General features: G+C 34.1%; 1 protein-coding gene across 3 annotated transcripts; it reads right to left on the reverse strand.

Moving 5' to 3' along the window:
• Positions 1–248: 248 nt before the first annotated feature.
• LOC115963404 (eukaryotic peptide chain release factor GTP-binding subunit ERF3A) lies at positions 249–19067 on the reverse strand. Of its 3 annotated transcripts, none has more exons than XM_031082395.1 (19): positions 18745–19067; positions 18278–18361; positions 18085–18135; positions 13092–13139; positions 12836–12934; positions 9748–9859; positions 8105–8150; positions 7610–7681; positions 6955–7017; positions 6652–6806; positions 6498–6562; positions 4580–4730; positions 3983–4088; positions 3761–3896; positions 2410–2474; positions 2134–2298; positions 1761–1833; positions 1599–1670; positions 249–644 (listed from the first exon to the last, which is right to left on the reverse strand). In XM_031082395.1, exons 1-18 carry the CDS (start codon positions 18746–18748, stop codon positions 1618–1620), a joined length of 1548 nt encoding a protein of 515 aa, XP_030938255.1. In that variant the 5' UTR covers positions 18749–19067; the 3' UTR covers positions 249–644; positions 1599–1617. The 3 variants fall into 3 exon arrangements, with proteins under 3 accessions (XP_030938255.1, XP_030938254.1, XP_030938256.1); XM_031082394.1 differs by having other exon boundaries at positions 18085–18168; positions 18745–19025; XM_031082396.1 differs by lacking the exon at positions 18085–18135 and having other exon boundaries at positions 18745–18948.
• Between the last annotated feature and the right edge of the window lie 7432 nt (positions 19068–26499).

Below are 26499 nucleotides of genomic sequence, written 5' to 3' on the forward strand. Positions count from 1 at the left end.
GTGTCACTGCCTTCCTAAGCGTAAGTGCATTTGCTCCACGTAGATAAGCTGTCTTGTTTAACAAGTAGTTAATTTGTTAAAAGAAGGTAAAAAGATTCTTGGAACTGTTATTGTGGAAGATACTTTGGAGAACATTGCTTTCATTGCTCAACAAATCATTCATGGTCCATAATAATTAGGTTCCAAGGCATGACAAGAAGATTTTGTCCATTGAAGAAATGTGCACCAGAAATCAGATTAATGCATAATTGAACATCAAAATCAAAATAGAAACTGATAATCAATTTAGATGGGCCCTTAAGGGTATCAAAACAAGAGTCAGACCAACTTTAACAAACAATAATCAGATAAGACCAATTCAAAACTATTAATCATAACTATATTTAAGTTGAAAGATGGCAATGGGTGAATTAGGTCAGAAGGTACACCCATAAAATGCCCAAAGCAACAATGCCCGGTAAAGCCCCCATCCAAACGCACGGGCATCAGCAACAAAAATTAACTCTTCATAAAACTACTACTCTATATAAGGCAGGCGATATCAGAATCGATAACTATCAATGAGTTGCATGTAATGCTGCAGTAAGTCAGTCCTGTCATGCTGCCATGAAATGTAACATTGAAGTCCAACTGACTCTGCTTGCCTGTCAGAACAATCACATTGATATCAGAAAACTTGAAACGCAAGGGGAAAAACCAACACTCACAAAAACCATTTTGGAAATGCTATGACGCTTTCAGTATATAAACCACGTCCAAAGTGATTTGATGGTACAAGGGATAGTGATTAGGAGTCCCTTAATTTATGTGATACAAGCTTGTGGAAAGAATTTCCCTAACGTTCATAAAATCAGCGCAGAGAGAGAGATTAAACAAAAAAAATTAATTATATCCTACCGAACAAGCTAGACTAAAAAAAAATACAATAATTGCTAATAGTATATGTGGTCGTGAACATGCAGCAGAGAGAAGAATAATAGAAGTAGATTAGCATATTGAATTGGAGAACTAGTGCCAAGCAATGGAGAGCATGGAGAGCAAGGGATCAGAAGCAAGTAAACTGATATTAGAGAAATTACAAGTGAAACTATCACAACGAACATGCAGCAAATAAAAGAATAATGTTAACAGATTGATTGTGGTATGTTCAGTGTTGGTAGAAGGGCGTGGCAATAGAGGTAAGTAATGGGAAAAAAAGCAGGCAAAATGAGATTAAATTGATACCAAAAAAAATTACAGGGTCAATGCCAGATTCCAAATTTCAACTAGACATTGCACCAATTTAAAAATTCAAATCTATTCAGAAACAACAAAGTTCAAAGTTTTATTTGTAATATTTTGATCCCAACCAGTTAAACCTTCAATTATTAAGCAGTTAGATGCCAGAAAAATCCTTAGGAGGAAGTCAAGATCCTTTAACTTGAGAATGCCTATAAAAAAATGTCCCCTTTTTACTCATTAATAAATGTATTATTCACTCGCTGAAAAAAAAAAACACTAAATTCTCAGTTCACCAAATCTGATGAATGAGGACAGAGAGAAAACCAACAATGCATATGATGGAAGGATGAGGCAAGAAGCACTTAGAAGTTCCTCACCTCTTATGCTAAAAATTGTTCAGGCACTTGACAAATTAAGACCAGTAACTTTTCCCACTGCAACTGTTTTCCCTGGAGAAAAGGGAATAAATGTGAGAACATATACTATAACATCAATGCTCAACAATACTCAACAATACAAGGGCAATATCATTTTCTTACCTTCAGTACGAAGAGTAAACCTTCCAAGTTGGGGAAAATCTGAGAACTTCTCAATGCATATCAAGTTATTCACCTGAGAATCAACAACAGGATCAATTTTAACAAAATGCCAACGAATTTCAATCAAGAATTTTTTAGTGAAAACTATAGATCTGGAAGGGGTATAGAGGGGATGAGAGTCCATAATTCTAATAGATAGCCACAAATCTCTACTTGAAAATTATTTTCAACATTTATGAAATTTACACAAGCTTGTAGAAGAAGGTTGCCAAATTTCTATTTGAGATTTATTTTCAAGACTAATGATAGTTTCAAAATTTTCAAACAGAAAATGTTGTATGAAGTTTATTACTAGTAAAGCAACAAAGCCAACCTGAACACGGCATACAACAATGGCACCATTTTTCACAAAGAGAACTTTCCTTTTCATAGGTTTCTTTGTCTTTGGATCAATTTGCTGTAACAACTCTACAATCTCACATTCTTCAACAACAGCATGAATGTGCAAGACAGCCTTATAGCCAGCAGTAAAAATTGCCTAGACAATAGTAACATTCACAGTACTTCAAATATTACATAATGAAAGAAGAAAAATGCAGATTAAAGAAAACCCAAACCAAGAGATAGAAAAGTGGAGTTTATTGAATACATTGTCCAGCAACTCAAGGATCTGCAACTGGGCTTCAAACTCAGAAACAGAAGGTATTGGTCTTGCTGCATGAAGAAAAGAAAATTTAAAACCTCATACAGCAACAGAACACCCTCTCCCCTCCCCTCCCCTCCCCCACAAAGAAATATTAAAAATTGGGATGGGATGGGGGAAGAAGTTAATCAGAATCTGTTATATGGTAAGGATATATATATATATATATATATATATAATTTGCTTCTGACTTAGAATTAAAAACTACAAACTAGCGCACTAAATTAAAATCTGAAACATAATATGCTAATGCAATTTTTCTTCTAACATCCAAATGGTGTCTTATATAAAATAAAATATAAAGGGAAAAAAATTATTAGAACAAACACCATGAGATCAACTACGGTAACCATTTCTTTTATAAGTCAAGGACTAGCTTGGCTATGAAAATGACACCACTGTGTCCCAAGGGCATCCCAAAGATTTGGTATAATTGTAACATATATTTCAGGTTCGAGTCTGAGCATTGGCCTTTCTAAAAATTGAAGGTAAAGCTAACAACTACAGATGCCAAAACCAGAAAAAGTGGAGCCTCGAGAACTAGGTACAATCATTTATTTTTGTGTCCAAATAATTAAGTTAGGGAATGGCACTAGTTTTCTGATATGAGGCATTTGCAAAATAAAACTTGTATTCCCAGATAAAGGATTAGCATGCAAGCCATGCACCATGGGAAGGCTCTAACTGTTAAGTTTCCAACACATCAAAAGGGCTTCTCTGGGTTCTTTTTTTATTTCAAGTCTTAGTCTTGCATATATGATTTTCAGGGTTCTTTCCTAGTTCCTGAACATGGTTAATGAGTCTTGTTGAATGTAAGTCTTAATATTTCATTAATATTTGTATTGACACTCCTAGTTGTTACCATAATGTATTTTTTATACTTGGATGGTTGTTCCAAGTTGGTCTTTAGTGTTGTACCAATGAGATAGAAGTATTACTGCAAATTACATCAGTCTTTGGCTTCTTCAGAAGATAGATTTCTTGTTTTAACTCTTATCCTTTGGTGGATTCTAACAGGTGGCCAGTTCCTTGCACTGTATCTCTTTAGCAGATTTGTTAGAGTAGGTGAGCACTTCAATCCCTAGTATTATATTCCTTGGGTGTATTTCTATAGTTGGTGAGTATCATTTCTGAGTGATTTGATGCTTTCTCCTTCAGCAAAACTATGGTATGAGAAAATTACAGCATGATGATGTTTAAAGAATCTATTAAAAAAACCCTTAAAAAAACTTGCTTTTAAAATAACCCTTTTAAAAACTACATAGAAGATTGTGTACAGCCAGTAAATAAAACTTACAAATGCTTGACAAAACAAAGCCAGACAATATGTCCTCCTCTTCAACCCCAGATAGTCTAACTCGTACATTTTCACCTGGCCCTGCACGTTTAACCTTATCTTCATCACAGAATACGGCAAGAACTTTAACATGAGCCTGCAGATGATATATAAACTCCTCAATCAACATTTAGAAAGTGTTGTTCATCTATGGTTTTTAAAAAAAAAGGTTCAGAATGACACCTTATTTGGCATGACCACCATGGAATCGCCCTCACGCACACTACCAGATTCTACTTTGCCCATGACAACAGTTCCCATGTCCTTGAATTTGTCTATAATAGGCATCCTACACGTATGAAATTTTAATAAATAAGATCAGTCAATAATTCTTCTTAACCATAAATCCAAGATAAAAGCAATCAGGAATCAAATTTGTTAAACAACAAACATTTTCATAAGAACAAGTCACAGAATTGGAATCCAGAAAATCATTTATATATGAAAATAATTAGGTGAGAAAACAGATTACATTGTAATTAAACAAGTGTAAAACACATTAGAGGTTTAAAATAATAATATTAACTAATTGACTAAATAAAAGCATATCCTAATCCGATACACAATGTACACTTTGATTGTACATTTCATTGGTGACAGAAAAATAAAATAAAAAATGAGTTAAAACATGAACAACAAATCAGACTTGTAAAGCAAAAGAATGGCTTCCACTGAGACTGCAGAAAGGGTGGGGGTGAAAATGGAAGAAGTAATTAAGCTGAGAGTGAGCAGACTACGAGTTTGGTTAAAAAATAGTGAAATCTAAAGACTGAATCGCACCTAAATGGACCTTTGGGATCTCGTTGAGGAATTTCAGTAGCATCCAGGGCTTCAAAAAGGCAGGGACCACCCCACCAAGAACAAACACTTTTGTCCACTCTTGTTTTCATGTTTGCACCAATCAGACCAGATATTGGCAGGAATTGGACATCTGCAAGTAAAAAAAATTAGCACAACTGGTAAGATTCCCATATCCCCATGCAACCAAACCATCACATATTCAAAATCTACAAATAATTTTATTGCTGCAAAGAAGAAATTCAAATTACATTTATGATAGAATTTTCAACACGATGATCAATTCATAACATCCATTTTTTGTTACGGCATACCTGTTTTTTTTTTTTTTTTTTTTGATTAAGTAATGAGAATTATATTAAACTTGGAAGAAAAGGCCAAAACATCAAATACAAGGTGTTCATGATGGTGAACACAAAAAGCAGCAAACAAAGACAGCAGAAAAACTAATCTTAAGGGGCACAACTAAGGGAAGTAAGAAACTCCTGAATAAAAGAACAGTTTGTGGAACCCCAACACCTAGCCCATTCAAAAAGAGTACTTTGGGTGAGGGCTTGTAACTGATCAAGCGATTTTTCTAAAGCCTCAAAAGAGCACCTATTTCTTTCCATCCAAATAACCCACATCAAGCAGCCAGGAACCATATTCCATACATCCGAATGGCCTGAGGAGACAAGCTATGTACATAGGCTTGTCTTGCTTAAAAGCATCACACTAATCTTTTACCTTAAAAATTAAGATGGCCTGAGGAGAGGTTTGGTTCAAAACTGTGCAAATGTCCCAAACCCATTTATAATGAGGGCTACCACATACATTAAAAAAACAATAAACTAGTACTCAAAATCATAACAGCCCCAACTTTAAAAACATACTCAATGATTTAACTCATCAAGCAAAGATCAATTAACAGAAGCAATTTGGTTGAATTCAGGTTAGCAGATTCAGAAAACTGCTTAAAAAATATGGTTGAAGTTAATTTAGAGATATATAATTTTAAATCAATAGTTGACCTACATGGCTCAGCTGAGTTGAATTTTAAAATGGAATGCCCTATATTTGGATGCAAGCATAAAAAAAATTGGCACAAAATTCCTACAATCACTCATACCTAGCCAATCCTAAAGAATTTTCAATATTAATCATCACGTAAGAGCTCTTCCAGCATTTTAAACTTCACGCCCACCAGCTTCAGGCACATCTTAGAGTTCAAATTCATTCAAGACATCAGTTAGACTCTCCTGGGATGTGCCACTAACAAGGCCTACCTATTCTCCCAATGAAGCCCAGCTTTTGAACCCTCAAAAAAAAAAATGTATACTTTCTTGGATTGATTGCCAAGATATCTAAACATATACCTAATCATAATCTTTATAAGGTCCCAAAAATTTCCACTCATCAAAAGTACATAGGCCATTACAGAGCCACCTTTCAAGGAAAAGCCAAAAACCACACCATCTTCCAAAGGCATACAGTATCAAAAAGAATCAAGGTGGAGTCAAGCCACCATATTCTGGGCTCACTCCAGTTCCTCATTCAGACCATTTTTACATTGACAAAACCTAGTAGAGTCTTCCACAATATCTAATTGTGGGTATGAAAGAAAAATGGTAATAAAAGAAAAGGCTACTACAATCTGATGACATCCCATTACCAACCAATGCAAACAATATACCATCAAAAATGGGTTCCAAAAAAACATTAGACCATCACCACTTACAAGAATACCAGAAGACATCTCTAACAAACCAAATCATTGCATTCCAGGAAAATATCTCTATCAATAGATTTTAAGACCATTCAAAAATTCATACAAACGTGTCTAGAAGCTAACACAAATGTAAGATACTAACAAGATTTGCCACAAAAAAAAGAAAAAAGAAAAAAAGACATCTTCCAATACCTTTCTTCACATTGTATCCTGACAACTTTAGAAATGGTGTCATCTTGGACTCAATTTCATCGTACCTGGGAGACATGCAACATGAAGAAACTCCTGAAAAACACTAGCCTAGACAAGCACAAAATACAAATTTAAACAGAAAGAGGAAAAGCACCTTTCTTTTGACCAATTGACTGTAGGATCATCCATTTTGTTTACAACAACAAGCAGCTTTGACACACCCAAGGTTTTAGCAAGCTGAACATGTTCACGAGTCTGTCCACCTCTCTCATATCCAGTTTCAAACTCCCCCTTTCGAGCAGAAATTACCTAAATATATATATATATATATATAGAGAGAGAGAGAGAGAGAGAGATATCCAAATGCAGGACACATCAAATATTGAAGCAGAGAATAACAAAATGTTGAAAATGCAGATCATTTTATCTCAAGCAGGAAATTTATAACAGCACTCACCAAAACGCCAACATCAGCTTGAGATGCACCACTGATCATATTTGGGACATAACTTTTGTGACCCTGAATAATAACAAATAAATAATTTTTCCCCAAGAAGACAAAATTTGAAAGTTATATTTAAAATAAAAGGGAAAATAAGGATTTCGAAAACAGGAATTGCAACAAAAATATATTTAGACCAGAAAAATTCTTTGTCAATCTACTAGACCACCATAAGAAAAATATCTTAACCAGATAGTCAAATGCAATCTTTTATGATTATTCATATAATTCCATATATAAATAGCAAAAAATACAGTAAGTGCCCAAAGAGTGGACAAGGTAGATGGGACACCCCTGATCCAACCCCAACCCATCCGGTGTCATCCCCAACAGAGGTTAAATCCCCCACACCTGTGAACCTATAATTTGTACCAGGAAAACAAAAAATAAATTATCTGCCTTGGGCTTCATGAGCTCCAATCTGCCCATGAGGTCCCTAAACTAGAGACAAGTGTTTCTTCTCAATTAGAATATGAGACACCATATCTAACACTTATTCTCACATCCCACAATATTTAGTTATTCTAGCGGACACGTGATTTAAACAACATGGAAGGCAACAAACAGAGTCTGTTTGGAAACAGTACCGTGGACACTAAAGTTCACTCACCGGTGCATCTAAAATTGTAAATCTTGTCATCTCTGTTTCAAAATGTGCTCTTCCAACTTCAACAGTCTTACCCTGCAATCAGCATTACAAATTTATTAAATAAAAAAGTAAAAGCAAGTTGGGGGTTAAAAGCTCAGGACCCATCAAGTGCATAACTTATCAATTAAAAAAAATCTAGGGTACATACATGTGGGTCCAAATAGCAAGTTCTAAACATCTCTGAATGGAACAGGTTCTCCTCAGTCTAAAAAATACATTCTTCCTTTTTATTGGTAAGTTACATAAGCACCCAATGGGTTTTGAACCCACGACATAACCCTCCATCACATTCTTATGGAGCAAAAACTACCATTTGAGCTAGAACTCCTCTTTCTAATAATATTCTCATTACTTATTAAGAAATAATATCTATGATTAGAAAAGTTTAATGAATGGAAAAGAGTATATAGCCTGTCGAGTTAAGCCAATTTTATCATCATATTATTTGAATCATACCTTGACTCTCTCCTCTTCATTAGTGTCCATAATATAAGCCATATACCTAGGACAATAACAACAGTTGTAGTCAGCTAAGGAGAAAGAATTAACAGAGAATTAAAGCCCATGTGCCATGCCCTGGATTTTGACGATAAATTTTGATGCAATTTCAACTGAAAGAATCATTTCACAACAGGCTTTGTAGATATTCATCCATCAAGAAGAACAAGCAGAAAGGATGTCAAGGGGAAAAGGGGCAAGGAATAATATGACTAAAGAACATATAAGCCACACAATTCAGCATACAAAGATGCCAAAAAACATATGCACATAGAACTAAATTACTATTAATTGCTAGTGAAATTCATCATTCATATTCAAGAATAAGTAACCATCAAAATGAGAAAAAAATTTCTGAAAACGGAATAATTAGGAATGTGGAAGTTATTGGGTAATTTTTTCAGCAAAAATTACTAGCTAAAACTTTTATTTTATAAATTAAAATAGGCAAAATAAAAAATTATTGCTGTTTACACAAACAAAGCAAAAGGACATTGTATCCTTTTAAACCCCCAAGTTTCTAGATTCCCACTGTCTTGTACCAATAAGCCACTTTTTTCTTGATCAATCACAAAAAGGATGTAGAATACATTTTTATTGGTAAAGTTCGCACCTGCACCCAGTGGGTTTTTTTTTTTTTTTTTTTTTTAGGTAATAGAACTTTTATTGAATAGAAAAGTACAATTATGTACAATGTGTTCACACCTGCACCAAGTGGTTTTCGAACCCATGATCTTACCCTCCACCCTTACCAATTGGGGAGGAGATGTCATTTAAGCTTAAGGCTCATTGGCTTGAAAGTTACAAATGCACCTAGTAGGTCTTGAACCCAAAATATTCCCCTGCACCTTGCTCAATAAAGGAAAGAGATGCCATTTGACCTAGAGCTCATTGGCACAACAACTTATGTGTTAACTTATAAAGATGATCCTTTTGTTGGACATCAAGATCCTATCCCCACCCTTTATTAGGGACTTAAATAACTACAATAAGAGCTGAATCCCAATGATAATCGGAACATAATCCTTTCCCGTTATGCTCTGAGGCCATATACTCCTTTAAAAGGTGTGCCTTCTGCTTACTGATCATCGCAAGTAATTCTAAATTAAACTCTCTATCCTTATAGCACCTTTAGCATAATTGCATAAATCAAATCATTTTTTGCAAAAGCTTTCCTTAAGGGCCCAATGTTCTACAATATTTCCAGTAAAAACAATATCCAAAATAGATATCAGTACAAGATTACACTATCTCATTTTAGGGTAAAAAACAGCATAATAGTGTTGACATCTTATAAGATAATCTCATCTAGGGTTCTCATTTTTCCCCTAAAGCTATGCTCCTTATTAATAAAGAAAGTATGAGACTGGAACTTAGACCAGAAGTTCAGTAGATGGTTGTCAGTGTATAGTAAACTGCTTAAAATAGACGTCCATCTCTCAATTTTGACAGATGTGTAAGACCACTCAATTTGGGACACTAAACCTCCAATATACATAAAAATTATAGGAAAATAATAACGGACTCTTCTTCCTTGAATCTTCTGACATACATCATCAAACCTTGATTAACACTAGCTAAGAAGTGAAGCATGATCTCACCAGCTTTCTCTACTTTTGTCCTTTGCTTCTTTTTCGTATTTTTGAATTGTCCGATCATCTACCTGACCACTGAGGAAAAGTATCTGGCCTCCAGTAGTGGACTTACCAGCATCTGCAATTAAGACAAAACATAATTATAAATCTATGAAGCATAAGCATTTTGCTTGAGTGGTCTCGTGCTTGGGGTTTCCACCAAGGGATTGCATTCCATTGTTTCTAGAATCTCTGTCTTTTTGTACATAATTTGCTATATTTTTTGTATTCTTTGGCGACTTCCTGCACTCTCTGCAGGAATTAGTTTTTTCTAATAAAATTATTCTTGCTTATAAAAAAAATCTATAAAGCATAAAATAAGAACAGATGAACCACATCCATATGCTCTATCAACTTGTTTGGGAGAGGTGAAAGTAATGGAATGAAATGGATCTTTATGGGATTTTTATCTTTAATGACTTTGAGGGAATAAACATTCCAGTCTAGTCCTTCCTAAGCATTCTAAAAAGTGGGAGGAAGACTCGTTCTTTTAATGTCATGGGGGTGAAATATTGATTTTATCTGTAAAAATTATAATAATAATAATAATAATAAAATTTGAAGAGTTTTCTAATACAATATATACATACATACATACATACATATATATATATATATATATATTTCTTTCCTTTACATTATTATGCAAGAGCATCTAGGGAAAAAAACTAAGGCCCAATAGTTTAATAATTAATAAGACTAGTCTTTTATTTCTCAATGTTATGTTCAATTTATCATTATGTATTTAGCATTTTAAAAGGTCATGTAACTAACTTGTGCCTTCTTTTTTTTCTTTTTTGATAAGTAATAATGCTTCATTAAATTTAAATAGAAGAGTACAATGAAACCAAGAGTACACAGGCAGTGTACTAAGCAAACCGCAAAAAGTCAAAACTAAGATGCATGGAAAGTATGACTATCAAGTAATTCAAGAAAAGAAGCAAAGGTCATGTAACTAGCATGTGACTTCTAATGAAGCTGGATGGTTAAGAATTAATTGCTATACATAAAATGAAACTTTAGGATTCAAGGGTTATTAAAGAATATTATAAACAGTCTCTTTTGAGCCACTGTACAATCTTTTCTTATCTAATCTATGAAATTCCATATTTGAATACTTCCTGAGCACTTTAAGCCAAGAAATTGATATTTGATTGTTCCAACTTCAAAACTATTTTCTTCTCCTAGCTGTAATCTTATTTATTTGCTGAAGATTTCTTCTTAAACCCTTCTACTAGATCTAAGTTCTCCTCGCCGAATCAAATTCCTTCCTTTATAAACTTCCAAGCACACACAATTTCCCTTCATTCCTTTAAAATTTTCCCATTCCATTTGTTTATACTATTTTTTATAAACTCCCTAGCATAGTGACTTATCAAAAAAAAAAAAAAAACCCAACATAGTGTAGAACAAGAGTAATGCTAGGATCACAACTTTTGACATAACTTTTCCACAACTTGTCCACGTGGCGAGTTGTGAGTGGAGTTGTGGACCCACCACTTTTACTCAAAAGTTGTGGTCCTAGCATTTTTGTTAGAACAAAATTAACAAATGCAAAAAGAAAAGGTTTATCTATAGAAAAGATGCCACAAAACCAATAATTCCCCTAGTTCCACTTTCAGTCACCGATTGTCCAAAACACCAAATGAATTATGGGAACACAATGAGAGTCACAACTACAGCATCTTTTATTTATATACATATATATATATATATATATATAACAGCCACAGCATCTAATTGCTGTATCAAACAAATTTTAAGTTGTAATGAAGTTATACTTTTATCCACACAAGGGGAAGCATGCAGTGATCCCCACCATATGATCTCACACCATCAACTGCCAAAACACTATATGCTATCTATATATATTATTCACATCAACATTATATTTGTGAATAGCTACACACACCTGCTAAAACAAAGATAAATTCAGAGAATACATAAATACAAAAGAAATGAACTCCTAATATCCCCACCATATGATCTCACACCATCAACTGCCAACGCACTATATGCTCTCTAAATTGACAATCAATCCTGCACTAAGTTTCTCCCATTTGATTTCCAGAAAACAAAATTGTAACTTCATAAGAAACCTATAGATCCCCCTCGACATTCTTTACATGTCCCCTGCATGCCTGAATTCTTCCATACCAGCAAAATTTTGCTTTAGGTTTCTTTAATGTTTGGTCATATTATGAGTGCTTGAGAGTTGCTCATAAAAGGCATTTCCCAAGGATATGGATTGGTACACCAGTGTTGCATGCATGGCAAATCCATATATCATCTTTCGCTTCACTGTTTAGTTGCCTACGATTTGTGGTCATTAGTCTTGTCAGATTTTTGGGTACATTGGGTGATGCTGTCAAAGGTGATAGATTCTCTTGCTAGAAAGGGATGCATGGAAGGTTTCATAACAGTTCCATCTGATCTACAACTCGTAATTGTATTATGTGGTTAATTTGGATGGAGTGAAACACACTTTTGTTGGAATGGAGAGATTTGTAATTGAACATAAGTCTATTTTGAGCATTCTCTATTTTAATGGTGCACGATGATTGAGGGATCTCTTATAATTTAGTTGATTTCATGAACAATTTGAACCTTCGATTGTAATTTTTAGGAATCTCTCATTATAGAGCTTCCCTTTTATTAATAAAATTTCTTATTACTCACCAAAAAAAATCTCATACTTTCATGGCATTTTGTTTTCCATTCTCAAACTACTCAAGTAAATACAGCCAAAACATAGTTTCATATCCTACAAGTGAACAGAAAAATTTTCTTCCCTTGGCATAAGATTGGCCAGGGTTTGAGAACCACCCTAGCACAAACAACACCCACCTCCCCACCCCAAAAAATAAAAAATAAAAAAAGTAACCATCATCATTACTTATCCAGATAACTACAATGTGTATCTCTACTGCAGACAACACACATGTCAACTATGGCAACATCAATTAGCCAGTCAAAGATAAACATCCAAAAGAGAGAATAGATCATATCACCAACATTTTATCTTTAAGAAAAGCCATAAAGCGGATCAACGTACCCACATGGCCAATAAAGACAACATTCAAGTGTCTCTTCTTCGGTAATTCCTTCTCAAAAGTTGCTTCCTCGTCTAGGGCAGAGTTTTCCTTCTCTTTCACTATAATTCCAAGCCAAGAAGTCAGCACAATAAAATGATAACTGGATTGGATTGAACAACAGCAAAAGCCCATGGCTAAAAAAAATTTAATTAAAATATGCAAATAATTATAACCAATGAAAACAAACATTAGAATCAAAAAATACTTTCACAGAACCTTTCTTTTCAACCTCTACTGCCTTGTTATGGACTTCTTCCTTTGAATCTGAAACCACCCAAGGCAAAAAAGCTCTTCAGATGATGTTTTATATATTAAACTCATATCACAGATATCAAGACAAGACAACACTAATGCAAAAATGAAGGCAGCTTGCATCAATGAACAAGTGATCAACATATAACAGCAAGCAACTACAGAGTGAATATTTCACTTCTTTCCATAGGAAAGCAAACCAGGGACTGGTTTTTCCCCAAACAAGATCAAATATATTAGTCAATAACAATCACAATTAACAACTATACCAAATGACCCGTAAAAGTAAACATTGCGAGTTATAAAAATGTAATGTCCACAACATCATTAATTTTTATTAAAAAATATTAATAAAAGAAAAGGCACCTTCCTGTACACGAGATGCATACTGGAGAGGCAAATAATCAATACAAAGTACAATAGTCAAGAAACTCTAAGGGTCCGTTTGGATTGAGGGGGGAAGGAGGGGGAGTGGAAGGAAGTAGAGTAGAGTTAGCTAAAAATAGGCTAATTTTGGGTCAAATCTACACTACTCCCCCTCAATCCAAATGGACCATAAGAGGGAGGAACTCAAGTGGCCTGGAATTATAGCCATCCAGTCAAACAAAGATAGTAATACAAGCATCTTAGGCTTTGCCATGGATCATCCAGAGACCTTCAAATGCACAGCCTTCCAACTGTTGCCACTCCTAAACTTGCCAAACCACCCCATCCAACATGCCATGCCAACAAATCCACAACTCGGCAAGGCACAACTTAGTGTACCCCGAACACACACAAAACCAATGACCATAACTCCCTAGATAATATGTTCCACATTGTCTCCTTTCTTCTTGCACAAAAAACACCAATCAACCACAATAATTCCTCACCTTAAAAGATTTTCTAGACTAAGAACTTTCCTCCCCATGGCAGTCCCCACAAAGAAGGAAACTTTTAAAGGGCCTTTAACCTTCCAAATAGATTTCCATTAAATTCAGTTAGCATTGCCAACTCCCAATCGTGGACAGCCATTACAAAATGTAACATGCCCATGCATGGACCCCATATTCCAACATAGATAATCAACCACAGCTGCCGACTTAATAAGAGCAGTACTGTAAAGAGTTGGAAAAAAATCCTTCAAAGCCCCATCACCGCCCCACCAATCCCAAAATGTGATCTTGGTACCACTACCAACCTCAAAACTAATAAATCTGGAAAACTGCCCCCAGCCCATTCTAATAAACTTCCAAAGACTAAAACCATATCTTCCCTACACTTTCTTCAAACACCATCAGCCCCAAACACACCCATATTTACTCGCCACTAAATTCCTCCACATAGCCTTCTCCTCTGTGGCAAAAAACCACAGCCACTTCCCCGCAAACGCTCTATTAAACAATACAACATCTGTTACACCCAAACCACCCTACTGGATAATAGCACAAACCGTTTTCCCATTTACAAGATGAAATTTAAAGTCATTACCCTTACAACCCCAAAAGAAATTCCTCTGAAGTTTCTCAATTCGCCGAGCAATGCTAACAGCAGGGGCTGGAAATAACAAAGAAAATAAGTAGGCAAACAGGAAAGAGTACTTTTAATTAGAGTGAGACAACCACCCTTACACAAATATATCTTCTTTCACCTCGCCAATCTCTTATCCATCTTCTCAAGAATAGGATTCCAAATTTCTGTGGACTTAAATTTAGCTCCTAACAATAATCCCAAGTACTTCGTAGGCATATGAGAAACCTTACATCCCAGAATAAAAGCCAACTCTTCCATATCCTAAACTACCCCTACAGGAACAAGCTATGATTTAATCAAATTTATTTTTAAACTTGAAACAGCTTCAAAACAAAGTAAAACACACTTAAGATGAATAGCTCATCTGGATCAATACCACAAAATATCAGTGTATCATCTGCAGAAAGATGGAAGATACTGCCCCTTAACAGCTTTATCTAGAAGTTTACTAAGAGCCTCCATCACAATCACAAAGAAAAGAGGCAACAAAGGATCACCTTGTATTTCTACTGTCCAGTTTTCTATTTTGATTAATGGGGCTCCAGCTGATTTTTTTGGGAGCACGAGGGGTCTGAGACAAGGGGACCCGCTATCTCCAATGTTGTTTTTGGTCATGATGGAGGTCTTAAGTAGGATGTTGAAAAGAGTTGAAGGTGCTGGCTTGATCAGGGGTTTTAAGGCTGATGGAAGACGGGGTGAAAGGGAATGTGTCTCGCATCTTCTGTTTGCGGATGATACTATTTTGTTCTGTGATGCGGAAATGGAGCAGATCCTTCATGTGCGGATGCTTCTCCTTTGTTTTCAGGCTATGACAGGTTTGAAGGTTAATGTCTTGAAGAGTGAGATGGTTCCAGTAGGGGAGGTTAATAATGTTCATACCTTGGCAGAGATTCTGGGCTGTTGGATTGGGTCTTTGCCTATGACCTATCTTGGTATGCCGTTGGGGGCTTCCCATAAGTCCCCTTCTATTTGGAATCCTATCTTGGAGAAAATTAATCGGAAGTTGGCCCGGTGGAAGAAGTTGTATTTGACAATTTGTCAAAAGGTGGAAGACTGACACTTCTTAAGAGTACGCTTTCTAGCCTTCCTACTTACTATTTATCTCTTTTTACTATCCCTTTGCATGTGGCTAATAAGATTGAGAAGATTCAGAGGGACTTCCTTTGGGGGGATTCAAAGGTTCATTTGGTAGGGTGGGATAAGGTGTGTGCTCCTAAGGCTAATGGTGGTTTGGGGATAAGGAAGTTAACTACTTTTAATAGAGCCTTACTAGGAAAATGGTTATGGCGGTTTGGGGTTGAGGAGACTCGTCTTTGGAGGAGGGTTGTAGCTTTGAAGTTTGGGGAAGAGTGGGGGGGATGGTCTTCCAAGCTAGGTAGGGGTGTTCATGGATGTGGTTTATGGAGAAGTATCCGAAAAGGTTGGGAGGTTTTTAGCAAATATATCCGGTTTGAGGTAGGGGTGGGAAATAGAGTGAAGTTTTGGGCAGATCAGTGGTGTGGAGACTTGCCACTCCATCTATCCTTCCCGGTAGTGTATGGGATTGCCACTAATACAGAGGCATCTGTGGCCTCGTCTCTCGAACGGTTGGGGACCGAGGCTCGAAGAAGCTGGAAGGTTCTTTTTCTTAGGGATCCAAATGATTGGGAGATGGGAGATGTGGATGAATTCCTTCATACCTTGGGTTCTAATTTACCTCAATCTGAGCAAGGAGACCGTATGATATGGAAATTGTCGAAGAAAGGGGATTTTAACATCCGCTCGTTCTACGATAGGCTTCGAAGTCCCTTGCCTATTATCTTTCCTTGGAAAGGTATTTGGAAGGTTAAGGCTCCTACGCACATCTGTTTCTTTGTTTGGACTGCAACTTGGGAGAAGATTCTTACAAGGGACATTCTGCGATGTAGAGGCTTTGATTTTGTTGACTGGTGCATTAGGTGTCGTTGTAATAGGGAGACGGTGAATCATTTGCTTCTCTATTGTGAAAAAGCTTATCAGTTGTGGAGCTTAGTTTTTAGATCTTTTGGGATTTCTTGGGTCTCGCCAAGATCGGTTGCAGATACGCTTTTCAGTTGGTTGAATTGGTTTGGAAAGCACTCTTCTAGCATTTGGAATTTAGCTCCATTGTGCCTAATGTGGTGTATTTGGAGGGAGCGAAATTGGCGAACTTTTGAGGACAGGGACAAATCCGATGACCAATTGCTTGCTTATTTTTGTGGTTCTCTCTTTGATTGGTCTAGGGCTTAGGGACTCACCTCTAGTGATTCTCTCCCTTTGTTCCTTAGTTCTCTCCTTTGTAATTAGCTCTTTGTTGTTTTCCGTTTGTTTTCTTGTTTCTTTTTCTTTCTTTCTGTTTGTTTCTTTCTCTGTACTCTTTGTTCTGCCTTATGTTTTCATGAGGTAGTTTCTTGAATATACATCTTTCTTAATTATCAAAAAAAAAAAAAAACTGAACAGTTGATAACAAGACGTGATCCAAGCTCTCCACTTCTCACTAAAACCAAACTGCTCCAGCAAGTACAATAGAAAATTCCAATTCATGTGGTCATAAGATTTTTCCAAATCGACCTTGCAAAACACCCACGTTATTCCAGCCTTCAATCTACTATACACTCATTAGCAATCAAAACTGAATCAAGAATTTAACTACCTCTGATAAATGTGTTTTTGGATTGGGAGAGAAGCTTCCCTAACGCATCTTTCAACCTATTAATGAGGACTTTTGCTAGGATCTTGTACGCACTCCCAATGAGACCAATGGGTCTCAAATCTTTGATCTCCAAAGCTCTGAAATTCTTTGAGATAAGAGCAACAAAGGTCACGTTCATGCTTCTCTCAAATAAACCATACTAAAGAAAAGCCCTAATAGCGTTCATAACCCCCTCCCTAAGTGTGATAGCTTTGGAAAGTGATTGCCTAGGGTTTACCATTTGTTTTTCTTCCCCAATTCACTGTTTTCACACCAAAAATCCATCAATGATCAAACTCCTTCAAAATTCAAAAAACCTTAGTAGCCAAACATCCCTAAGTCCCTAAACATCAAACCTCATCCAAAAAAACCTTCAAAAACTTATTAAGAAACCTAATCTAGAACTGAATTTTTTAAGATCCTGCGTCAAATTGGTAGCAAAGCCCACTAAAGCTTATATACTATATCAACATGTCAACAAAATGAAATAATCCGACTCTGATTAGATACCAAAACACTCCATTACAAACTAAGGTCTAAAAAGCTCAAGTAGGATACAACACTGCAATTATATTCCCATGCCAATTCAACTACTCTAAGAATTTTCATTATTGAATTGGAATATTAATGAGATTCCCAGAAATTCAATATATTTGTTTTCAACAGTTTGCCAATTAGAATAACAAGTGAACTTAACTAGAAACCACATGCAATTAAATAGAACCATACAACATGATCTTTGATGAGACTACCAACCTTCCTCCATCTTATCCACTTTCTCAAGTTCTTCATGTTGTGCAATTTCATCTTCAGCATTAACAACCCCAATGTTATCTTCCGCTAAGTTCCAATATAAACATAAACAATATAGATATATATATATATATATATATTCAAACAGAGAACAATACTCAACCATCCATATTATATATTGGAAAAACAAGTTTACCTATCATCTCAGTAGTATCGGCCGAGTCGAGCTGTAAAGATCGGATCTCCTCCTCAATATCTACCATTTTTTTCTCATCAATATCTACAAATTTAAACAAGTAAATTCCATTAATTTCTCAGTATTCACATCCTGCGAGAGCAATAATCTCCACTAATCCAAGCTCAATTTATAACTAACAACAATTCCATAAAAAAAATTTTAAAAAAAAATATAGATTTTCTCATCAAATCCCCTAAAAGATAAATAAAAAAATAAAAACTGGTAAATAAAAATTCGCAAAGTTTATTGATAAATTCAGATAAAAGTTAAGATAATTCAGATCAGAGCTCACAAAAACACAAAGATCTGTAAAAGATTGTTTCGAAAAATGCATGTGGGAATAAAAGCTAAAAAAAACACAAATTTAGATACACAATAATCAGAGAGAGTCAGAGAGAGAGAGAGAGAGAGATTTGGAAACGTACCCATAGTGAAGTGGGCGCTAAGATTTGTGTTAGGGTTTTTGAGAGAGAGAGAGAGAGAGAAAGCGAGCTACGGTAATGTAAAAGGAGGCGTGTGGGTTTAGAATGGAGTTCGAGAAATCAGTGCGAATGGCGTGCCAAAAGGCTGTCGCGTTTGGTATATATGCGATGCTGTTTCAGTAAGCACACAACTTTTATCTTTCACCTCGCATATATGTTAAGGCTTAAGGCGGTTAGGGATCCGCTCCAAATATCGACCCGATTAATCTCTTTCCGCAAAACATTTATTCCATCTAAAACTAACATTCCCATGCATTATCTCAACAGCAACAAAAAAAATAAGTTTCACTTCAAAAAAAGAAAGTTGTATGATAAAATTCTTACACTCCAATTAAAATATTATTATAAAAAAAAATTCAAGAAATCTAAAATAAAATTTTTATATTTATTTTGACCAGGACTCTTTTTTCATGTCATATGACACTATTTCATTGGTAGGTCAACAAGTCAACATTGTTATGAATTTTTGGGTAAATCTCCTTTAAAAGCTCAAAAGAGCCTATATTTTATTCAACTAAAGGACCGTTTGGGTAGTGCGGCTGCGTCCGTGTTTTGAGTGTTTTTTTTTTAAGTCCAACATATTATGCATTGTTCATTGGTCATGAACAATGATTTTAGGCCAATAAATAGTGCTGAACAGTAATAAATAGTAAAAAAAAAAATTTTATTGTTTTCAGTTTTCAGCAAAATAAACTGTATCCAAATGCACACTAAATGAATAAGGCCTGTGGCCCAACTTCTTAAGGCAAACTTTTGATCCACATTTTCTCTACATCACATAATGGGTTTAAGGCCCAGATCTTCTACTTCATCAATTGGGCTCATGCCCCATGACATCATCACAACTCATGGCAAATTATCTCATCAAAGCCCATGGTGAGTTATCTTATTCTCGACTCATGATCCAAGCACATGAGTCTCACTGGAGAAATTTTGGGAGCCATAGTTTAAAGGGTCAAGAAGTATATTCAGTAAAGTTCCATGTTTTAAAGTTGATAAAAGAAACATGTTATTTGGCATGATTTCTCCAACTCCCTGAATCCTGACGAGCAAGTGTGCAATAGGTAACATATGGTAAGCATCTCATATCATATAGTGCTTAAAATGATAAAACTCTCCATTGCTCGCTACCTAAAACTTAATATGTATCATATAATAAAAATTTAGAAATCTAATTATATTATTCACATAAACTATATTGCCATTTTCATCTAAATCCAGCCCAAACACATGGCTAAATCTAGATAGATAATGTACTCATATGAATGTACTCATATAACTCACTAATTATTCAAACTAGTCACTAACTAGTGTGATGCACTGTATAGTTAATAATTGTTAAATATTTTTAGTATTCAATACATATAATAGGAAACAAAGATATACATATTTTGAAAAATAACCATATTGTGTCTTTTTTATATAATGAAACAAAGGCACGCTACTAATGTTTCTACCATTTTTAAAATTTTATGAAACATAAGTAGGATGCATTTGTTTCATCTTATAAAAAAGACACAATATGGTTATTTATTCAAAATATTTATATCTTTGTTTCATATTATAAATATTGAATAGATAAGATATTTTACAATCATTAACTATTTGGTACATTGTACAGGTTAGCGACTAATATATATATAAAATAGATACCTCATGTTTAAGAGCATGGGGTTTTGCTATGTTTCGCATTCCTTGAGATTTTCTTTATATATTGAGGTTTTACCTCAACAAGGTTTGCACTTATATCAAAATATTAGTTTTTTGAATTAGCCAATAGAGTAATTGCATATATTAATTAGTTATATTAAAGGAATTTATATGATTATTTTTTATAAATTTTGTGTAAGAAAAATATTTTATTTGTAATAATAATAAAAATAAATTTAAAATATGACATTCTTCCTCATATTTAGTTGCTTTGACAACAATTGACATACAAACCATCTAAAATTAAATTAAATTAAATATTTCTGAATTCTCTAAACTTAATATTAACCATTTAAATTTCTTAAATCCTTTTCATTGACATGTAATAAATATATGGAACCAACATTGTAGTCTTTATTTTATGTAATTAAAAAGATTACTCATAGGATCAATATACTTATGTTGTTATATCAATTATTTTTAGTGATACATTAATTATTAGTGTAATTAGCTTGTAAACCCATGCATATGCATGCATACACTTAAAGATATACAATAAGATGCATAATATAATTCCTATATATATAATTTAAATACTATTGATAGTCATTTTTATATTTTGTTAACTTTTTTTAAAAAATTTGTAAGGATATTATTAGGTATAAAATGTAAATTGTCCTTTTTTTTTAATTATTGTGAAGCACTTTTTTTTTATGATTCATTTATTCTAGACTCTTTGGTTTTTGTACTTAATAACTCATTTGGATGAGTATTTATGATGTGATCCCACATTTAATTCTAAAATTAAGAAATAAAACTCTTTAAAAATAAATAATTTAGGACACATGGCAAAAAATTGGAACTCTAATTTGGAATTCTAATTTGAGTTTCTCTTAATTTCACCTATTATTATTATTATATATATATATATGAACTTTTGATGTCATCTGTTTTAAGGTTTATATGAGCAACAATTGATTTTAAATATGGTATTCTTGCTCAAATTTAGCTGCTTTTGCAACAATTGAAACAAAATCCAAAAAAAGAGAAAATAAATGTAATAACACACAATCAAGAATGTAAAAAAATAATTGAAAGATGTTTGCATGTTTTTTTATCAAAACAATATTTGCATTATTGGCTATGCATGAAACATGTGTATATGTATCAGTCACTATATCATGCGATTTCAAGTTTGCAAACACATATGATATTAATCAAATCACTACACTACTTTGAATTTCTATTTTGTTTAAAAAATATAATACTAAAAATTGCAAATTTTACAAGGAAAATTATTGAAATATTTTTTTTGAGTTTCTCCGATGGAAATATCAAGAGTTGTAAACCAATTGAGTTCTCTTGGCGAAAACTATTGAAATATTGGAGGAAGCACACTCGACTGGTAATACTAATAGATCCAAATCCTTATTCCTTAACCCTTAAGAAAAGGAAAACTCTCTCTCTCTCTCTCTCCCCAAAAAATTCAAAACCCTAACCCTAACCATAACTATTTTCCTAGAAATCCCATCTATAAATGGCTCCAAAGAAGAAGACATCTCCGATCCAAAACTTGCTAGATCTCCTTGAGTCAACGAACTGGGCGATTCTACAGATGCTTAGCAAAGATATTTTCAGGACATCTCAAAAGGTTTGCAAGATTTACCAATAGTTAAGTAAAGATCAATTCTTTTGAGATTTCAAATTAATTTTATGTGAATGCTATTTGAAAGAGGAGACTTGATTTTCAATTGAGCAGTAATTGATTAAAGTCCCAGACAAAACTGTAAAGATAGGTGTTCTTAAGGATGACCAAAAATTAATAGCAAGCACACTAAGTCTTTTGGGGAAGGCAATTATGATCCTAATTATTCTTATGCATTTTTGGGTTTCTATATCTATTCTATTGGTATGGAAGTATTGTGAATGGATATTAGATCTGTTAATACTAGTTGGCTGCCTCCTTAGTTGTAAACAGCTCATTTTGAACCTGTTAATAAAATTTGGTCCCCAACCCCAATGATGAGCTTGACATATGTTAACCAATGGTAATTAAAGAGTTCACAATAGTTTAAAAGTAATCACAACTCAAAAGTGCTCAAATCAATTTAAAAACAATGCTGAAAAATTATCTTTGCTTACTATTTTGACCATAAATTTTGATCCATATAGAATATTTGAGTAAAATTTTTTCATTGGAAAGTAGACCTCACTTGAACATAAATTTTGCATGATTTGGATTTATATTGAGTGATTTATGGCTATTTGAAGTCGAGCCATCAAAGCTATTAGGAATTAGGATTTTGGGAAGCATGCGTACGCATGGGATTAAGGGTGCATACACACCCTCGACCTTGCATATGCACCTTCATTCCCAGACCTCTAGAATTTTAGTTTTAGGGGCCCAAAACATTATTCTTTGATGTGGGCCGGCCTCAGGCCCTTGGGAACGTCTAAAGACCTCTAAAAACCCTTGAAAACCCTAATTTTAATGTATAACTACTCACCTTATGTCTCCAATCCAAACTCTAGCTAGAAATAGTGCCTCTATCTTTCTAAACCCTAGTTCATCTTTTCTAAAATCACCACAGTAGCACCTTTGCACGTTTTTTAGTCTTCCGAAAACCTCTTTCTAGCATTGATTCTAAAGCTAAAACTAGTTTTCAAGATTGTTTTCAAAACCTTTTCGATATATCTTTTGTTCTTGAGTTGTGATTAACTAATTGTGTTCTTTAATTGATTAACTAAAAACTATTGTGTTCTTTAATCTCTTTGTCCTCTCAATCTAATTTCAGTATTGTAGGCACTAAGTTGTCAGTTAAACAATCTCAAAACTGTTATTTCAAAGCAAGGTGAGTCTCTTTCCCACGATTTCCCACTTTGCTACATTGGATTCACATGATTCTTTGTTTGATATGTATCTTAAAGTGTTCTTATTATATTTTATTGATGTTTTTAATTATGTTTGATATGTTTTAATCTGATTTTGAGTTGGTTTTGACTCCACAACCTAATCTATATTGGGATCCTTTTAAAGATAATCACCACCCAGTTATGCTTACCTATAGTCTGGTCACTAACCCTTGCGATTGTTGACACCCCATTTACAACTCGCATTTAACCTCACATGGAGGGTAAAAGAGTAATTTCAAATTGGAAATAGGTATCTTAATTGTGGCCATCAGATACTTAATTTTATTTCATCAAGATGATCTTAATATTGTAATGATCAAATTGACTGGTTATAAGCCTTAATCGGACCATCAAATTGAAAGTTATCATCAAACTAAATCTTAATGGTTGAGATATGCTATCACAAATTGAGTCCAACTATATGTGATTATGAACAATTGATTCCAATTGGTTATAATTACAATCAATTTGTGATTGATAAAGTGTCATAATTTGATTGGTTAAGACTACATCTTATGGTAAAGTTGCACACACTTGATTAATTACATAATCAAACATTAATTATTCAATGAGTAATTTGTGTAATTATCTTTTTAATTGGGGTAAATTTGGAACTGATTAAGTCTAAAATGGAAGTAATTGAAGCCTATTAATATTAATTGGAAACTAACTTGGGGCCTATTAAAGTTAATTATACTAAAACTAGTTTTTGAAAAAATGACCTTTACTCACCATTTCATTGATATCTCTACAAATATTTTTAATCTGTGAGTGAGATTAATATTTCCAGAAACTAGACATCTGGGGCTTCATTTTAAGCACAATAATGAGGCAATTCCGATAAGAATCGAGAAAGATATGATTTTTCGAAGTTAACTCTGAAAATTATTACAAGAGCTACGAGAAAAACCGAGGCTTTAGACATTTAGCTTGCTCATCACTCCAACCAACCTCCAAATACTGAAATAGGGTAGGTTCATGATTCTCTTTGATCCTTCATCAATCCTCATTAAATACCCTTCCATTTATATTTTCTCCATCACTACTATATAAACCCTTCATCTCCTCCATTCCAGGACACATAGAAATATCATCTCCTCTCTCCTATTGAGTTCTAATGAAGTAGAGTTAGTCTTGTCATGTCCTGGTCTTCTTGTGACTCGATGAATTAAGTGAGACTCACCCTCCCTTTCCTAGTTCTTCTTCTTTACTCCACCCTTAGGACCTCCACCAAGAGCCTCATCTCCACTAAGTTGATCTTGCATTCAAGTATAATCTCTCTCCTTAACTTGTTTTTTATGTTACTATGATGAGAATTGAAGATTAAAGCATGCTAGTGATTATTTACATTCCTTGAATATGTTTGAATGTTCTTGAATGTTCATATGTGTTCTTCACATGTTCATGCATGACACTAGTTTTGATCTTAAATCCACATTCAAAATATGAAAAACATGTTAATTTCATAATTCTCTCAAATTCTTGAATCTAGGATATCATCATCCACACACATCCACTTGAATTTATTTTTTTCAATCAAAATAAAATGATTAATAAATGGAATTAGGGTTTATCACATGCACACACATTAAATTCAACATCCAAATTGATTGATAACATATTAGATGATATGATATGAATGTTAGCCACCACAGTCTAGAAGACCAGTTTCAACAGGTAAGGTGGGTGTCTAACACCTTCTCATCTTATAACATTGCTTCCGAGCTTAGATCAAGGGTTAGTAGATCAAGTGCTTAACCATGTAATTTTCAATATCTAAATTGTAACTAGGAAACAAAGTCATGTATTTTATCTTAGATTGTATCTAGGACTAAAGCCATGTAATTTCCTATGATCAATGTACATTCATTTGCAAATTAATAAGATGAGAAAATTTTCAATTTTGGTTTTATTATTTATTCCAATAATTAAGTAATTGACAACTCCATTGTCAAACCCTTAATCTAAAGAGAAAAATATAATTAGTAAAACCTCAATTTTGAGAGGCAATAACATAACTCAACCCATTCACATGAGTTTGGCCTAATTCCAAAACGGGCCGAGGGTGTGGTATCTCACAACGATGCATTGGTAAGTACGCCTTAGCTGAGTAAATCGGAGGCAAAGGATTGGAGAGTCACCACCTAGTTTAGGTCCAAGAACCAAATTGGGCTTTTTAGGCTAATAACATACATGCATAGATCTACATACCAAATTATAGGTCCGAAGTTTGGGTATAGCTTGGGAAGGTGTTAGGCACCCAAGACTGCCCGGCTTGTGAGCTGGCTTCCATTATGTGCTACTAGACCATATTTAATTAAAGAGTTTACTAAGACCCTAATCCTCAACCTAAACATACATCATGCTCTTAATTAAAGGACACACGACATGTTAAATATCACACAATAACAGAAAATGAAACAAATCAAACAGATTATATTAACATGGAAAGTTGACAATTAAATAAAACACACAAGAAAAAAATATTAAATAAACCAAACATGGCAAAAATACTAAAATAAACATGGAAAAAAAAACACAATTAAATAACCTAAAACGGAGAATAAACAGAATCAAAGAACACATGAAAAATTATTAAAATAATAAAAACAAGATTTTTGTCAAATTTGAGTTCATGGTGCGTACGCAAAACCATGCGCATGGATACTCGATGATGCATACGTATCCTTAAGCACTAATCCAAAAAATCACATTTTTATTGAATCAACCAAACACAAAACCAAAGAAACACAAGAGAAACCCTAAAAATAAATATGATCAACTACTCAAAATTAGATTAACATGGTGAGAAAAGGAACACGGCAATTAAACACAAATATACAATAAACTACATTAATAAAAACACATGGATATATCACAAGAATGAAATAAAGACACAAACATCACAGGAACAGATTATAATCAACCCAAAATTAGATTAACACATATCAAAAGAATTAAAATCAACAAAAACAAATTAAATATAACAAATTAAAGAAACAATATCAAGAATTCATGTAAATCATATTGAGTAAAGGAGGAGTTCATGAAAAGAACACTCACCTTACTTAAGATCACAAGTTTAAAGTTTTTAACCGACCTCTCAATGCCTACAATGCTGAGATTAGATTGAGA

The sequence above is a fragment of the Quercus lobata genome, chromosome 10 (genome assembly GCF_001633185.2).
Source record: "Quercus lobata isolate SW786 chromosome 10, ValleyOak3.0 Primary Assembly, whole genome shotgun sequence".
NCBI classification, from domain to species: domain Eukaryota; kingdom Viridiplantae; phylum Streptophyta; class Magnoliopsida; order Fagales; family Fagaceae; genus Quercus; species Quercus lobata.

Bases quoted from the DNA above. Each gene is read 5' to 3' on its own strand.
- LOC115963404 (XM_031082394.1), bottom strand. The intron at 18,169-18,277 runs GTAAACTTGTTT...ATTGGAACTTAG, and splicing joins CGATACTACTGAGATGATAG to CGGAAGATAACATTGGGGTT. The intron at 4,731-6,497 runs GTATTGGAAGAT...TTTTACTTGCAG, and splicing joins AGGATACAATGTGAAGAAAG to ATGTCCAATTCCTGCCAATA.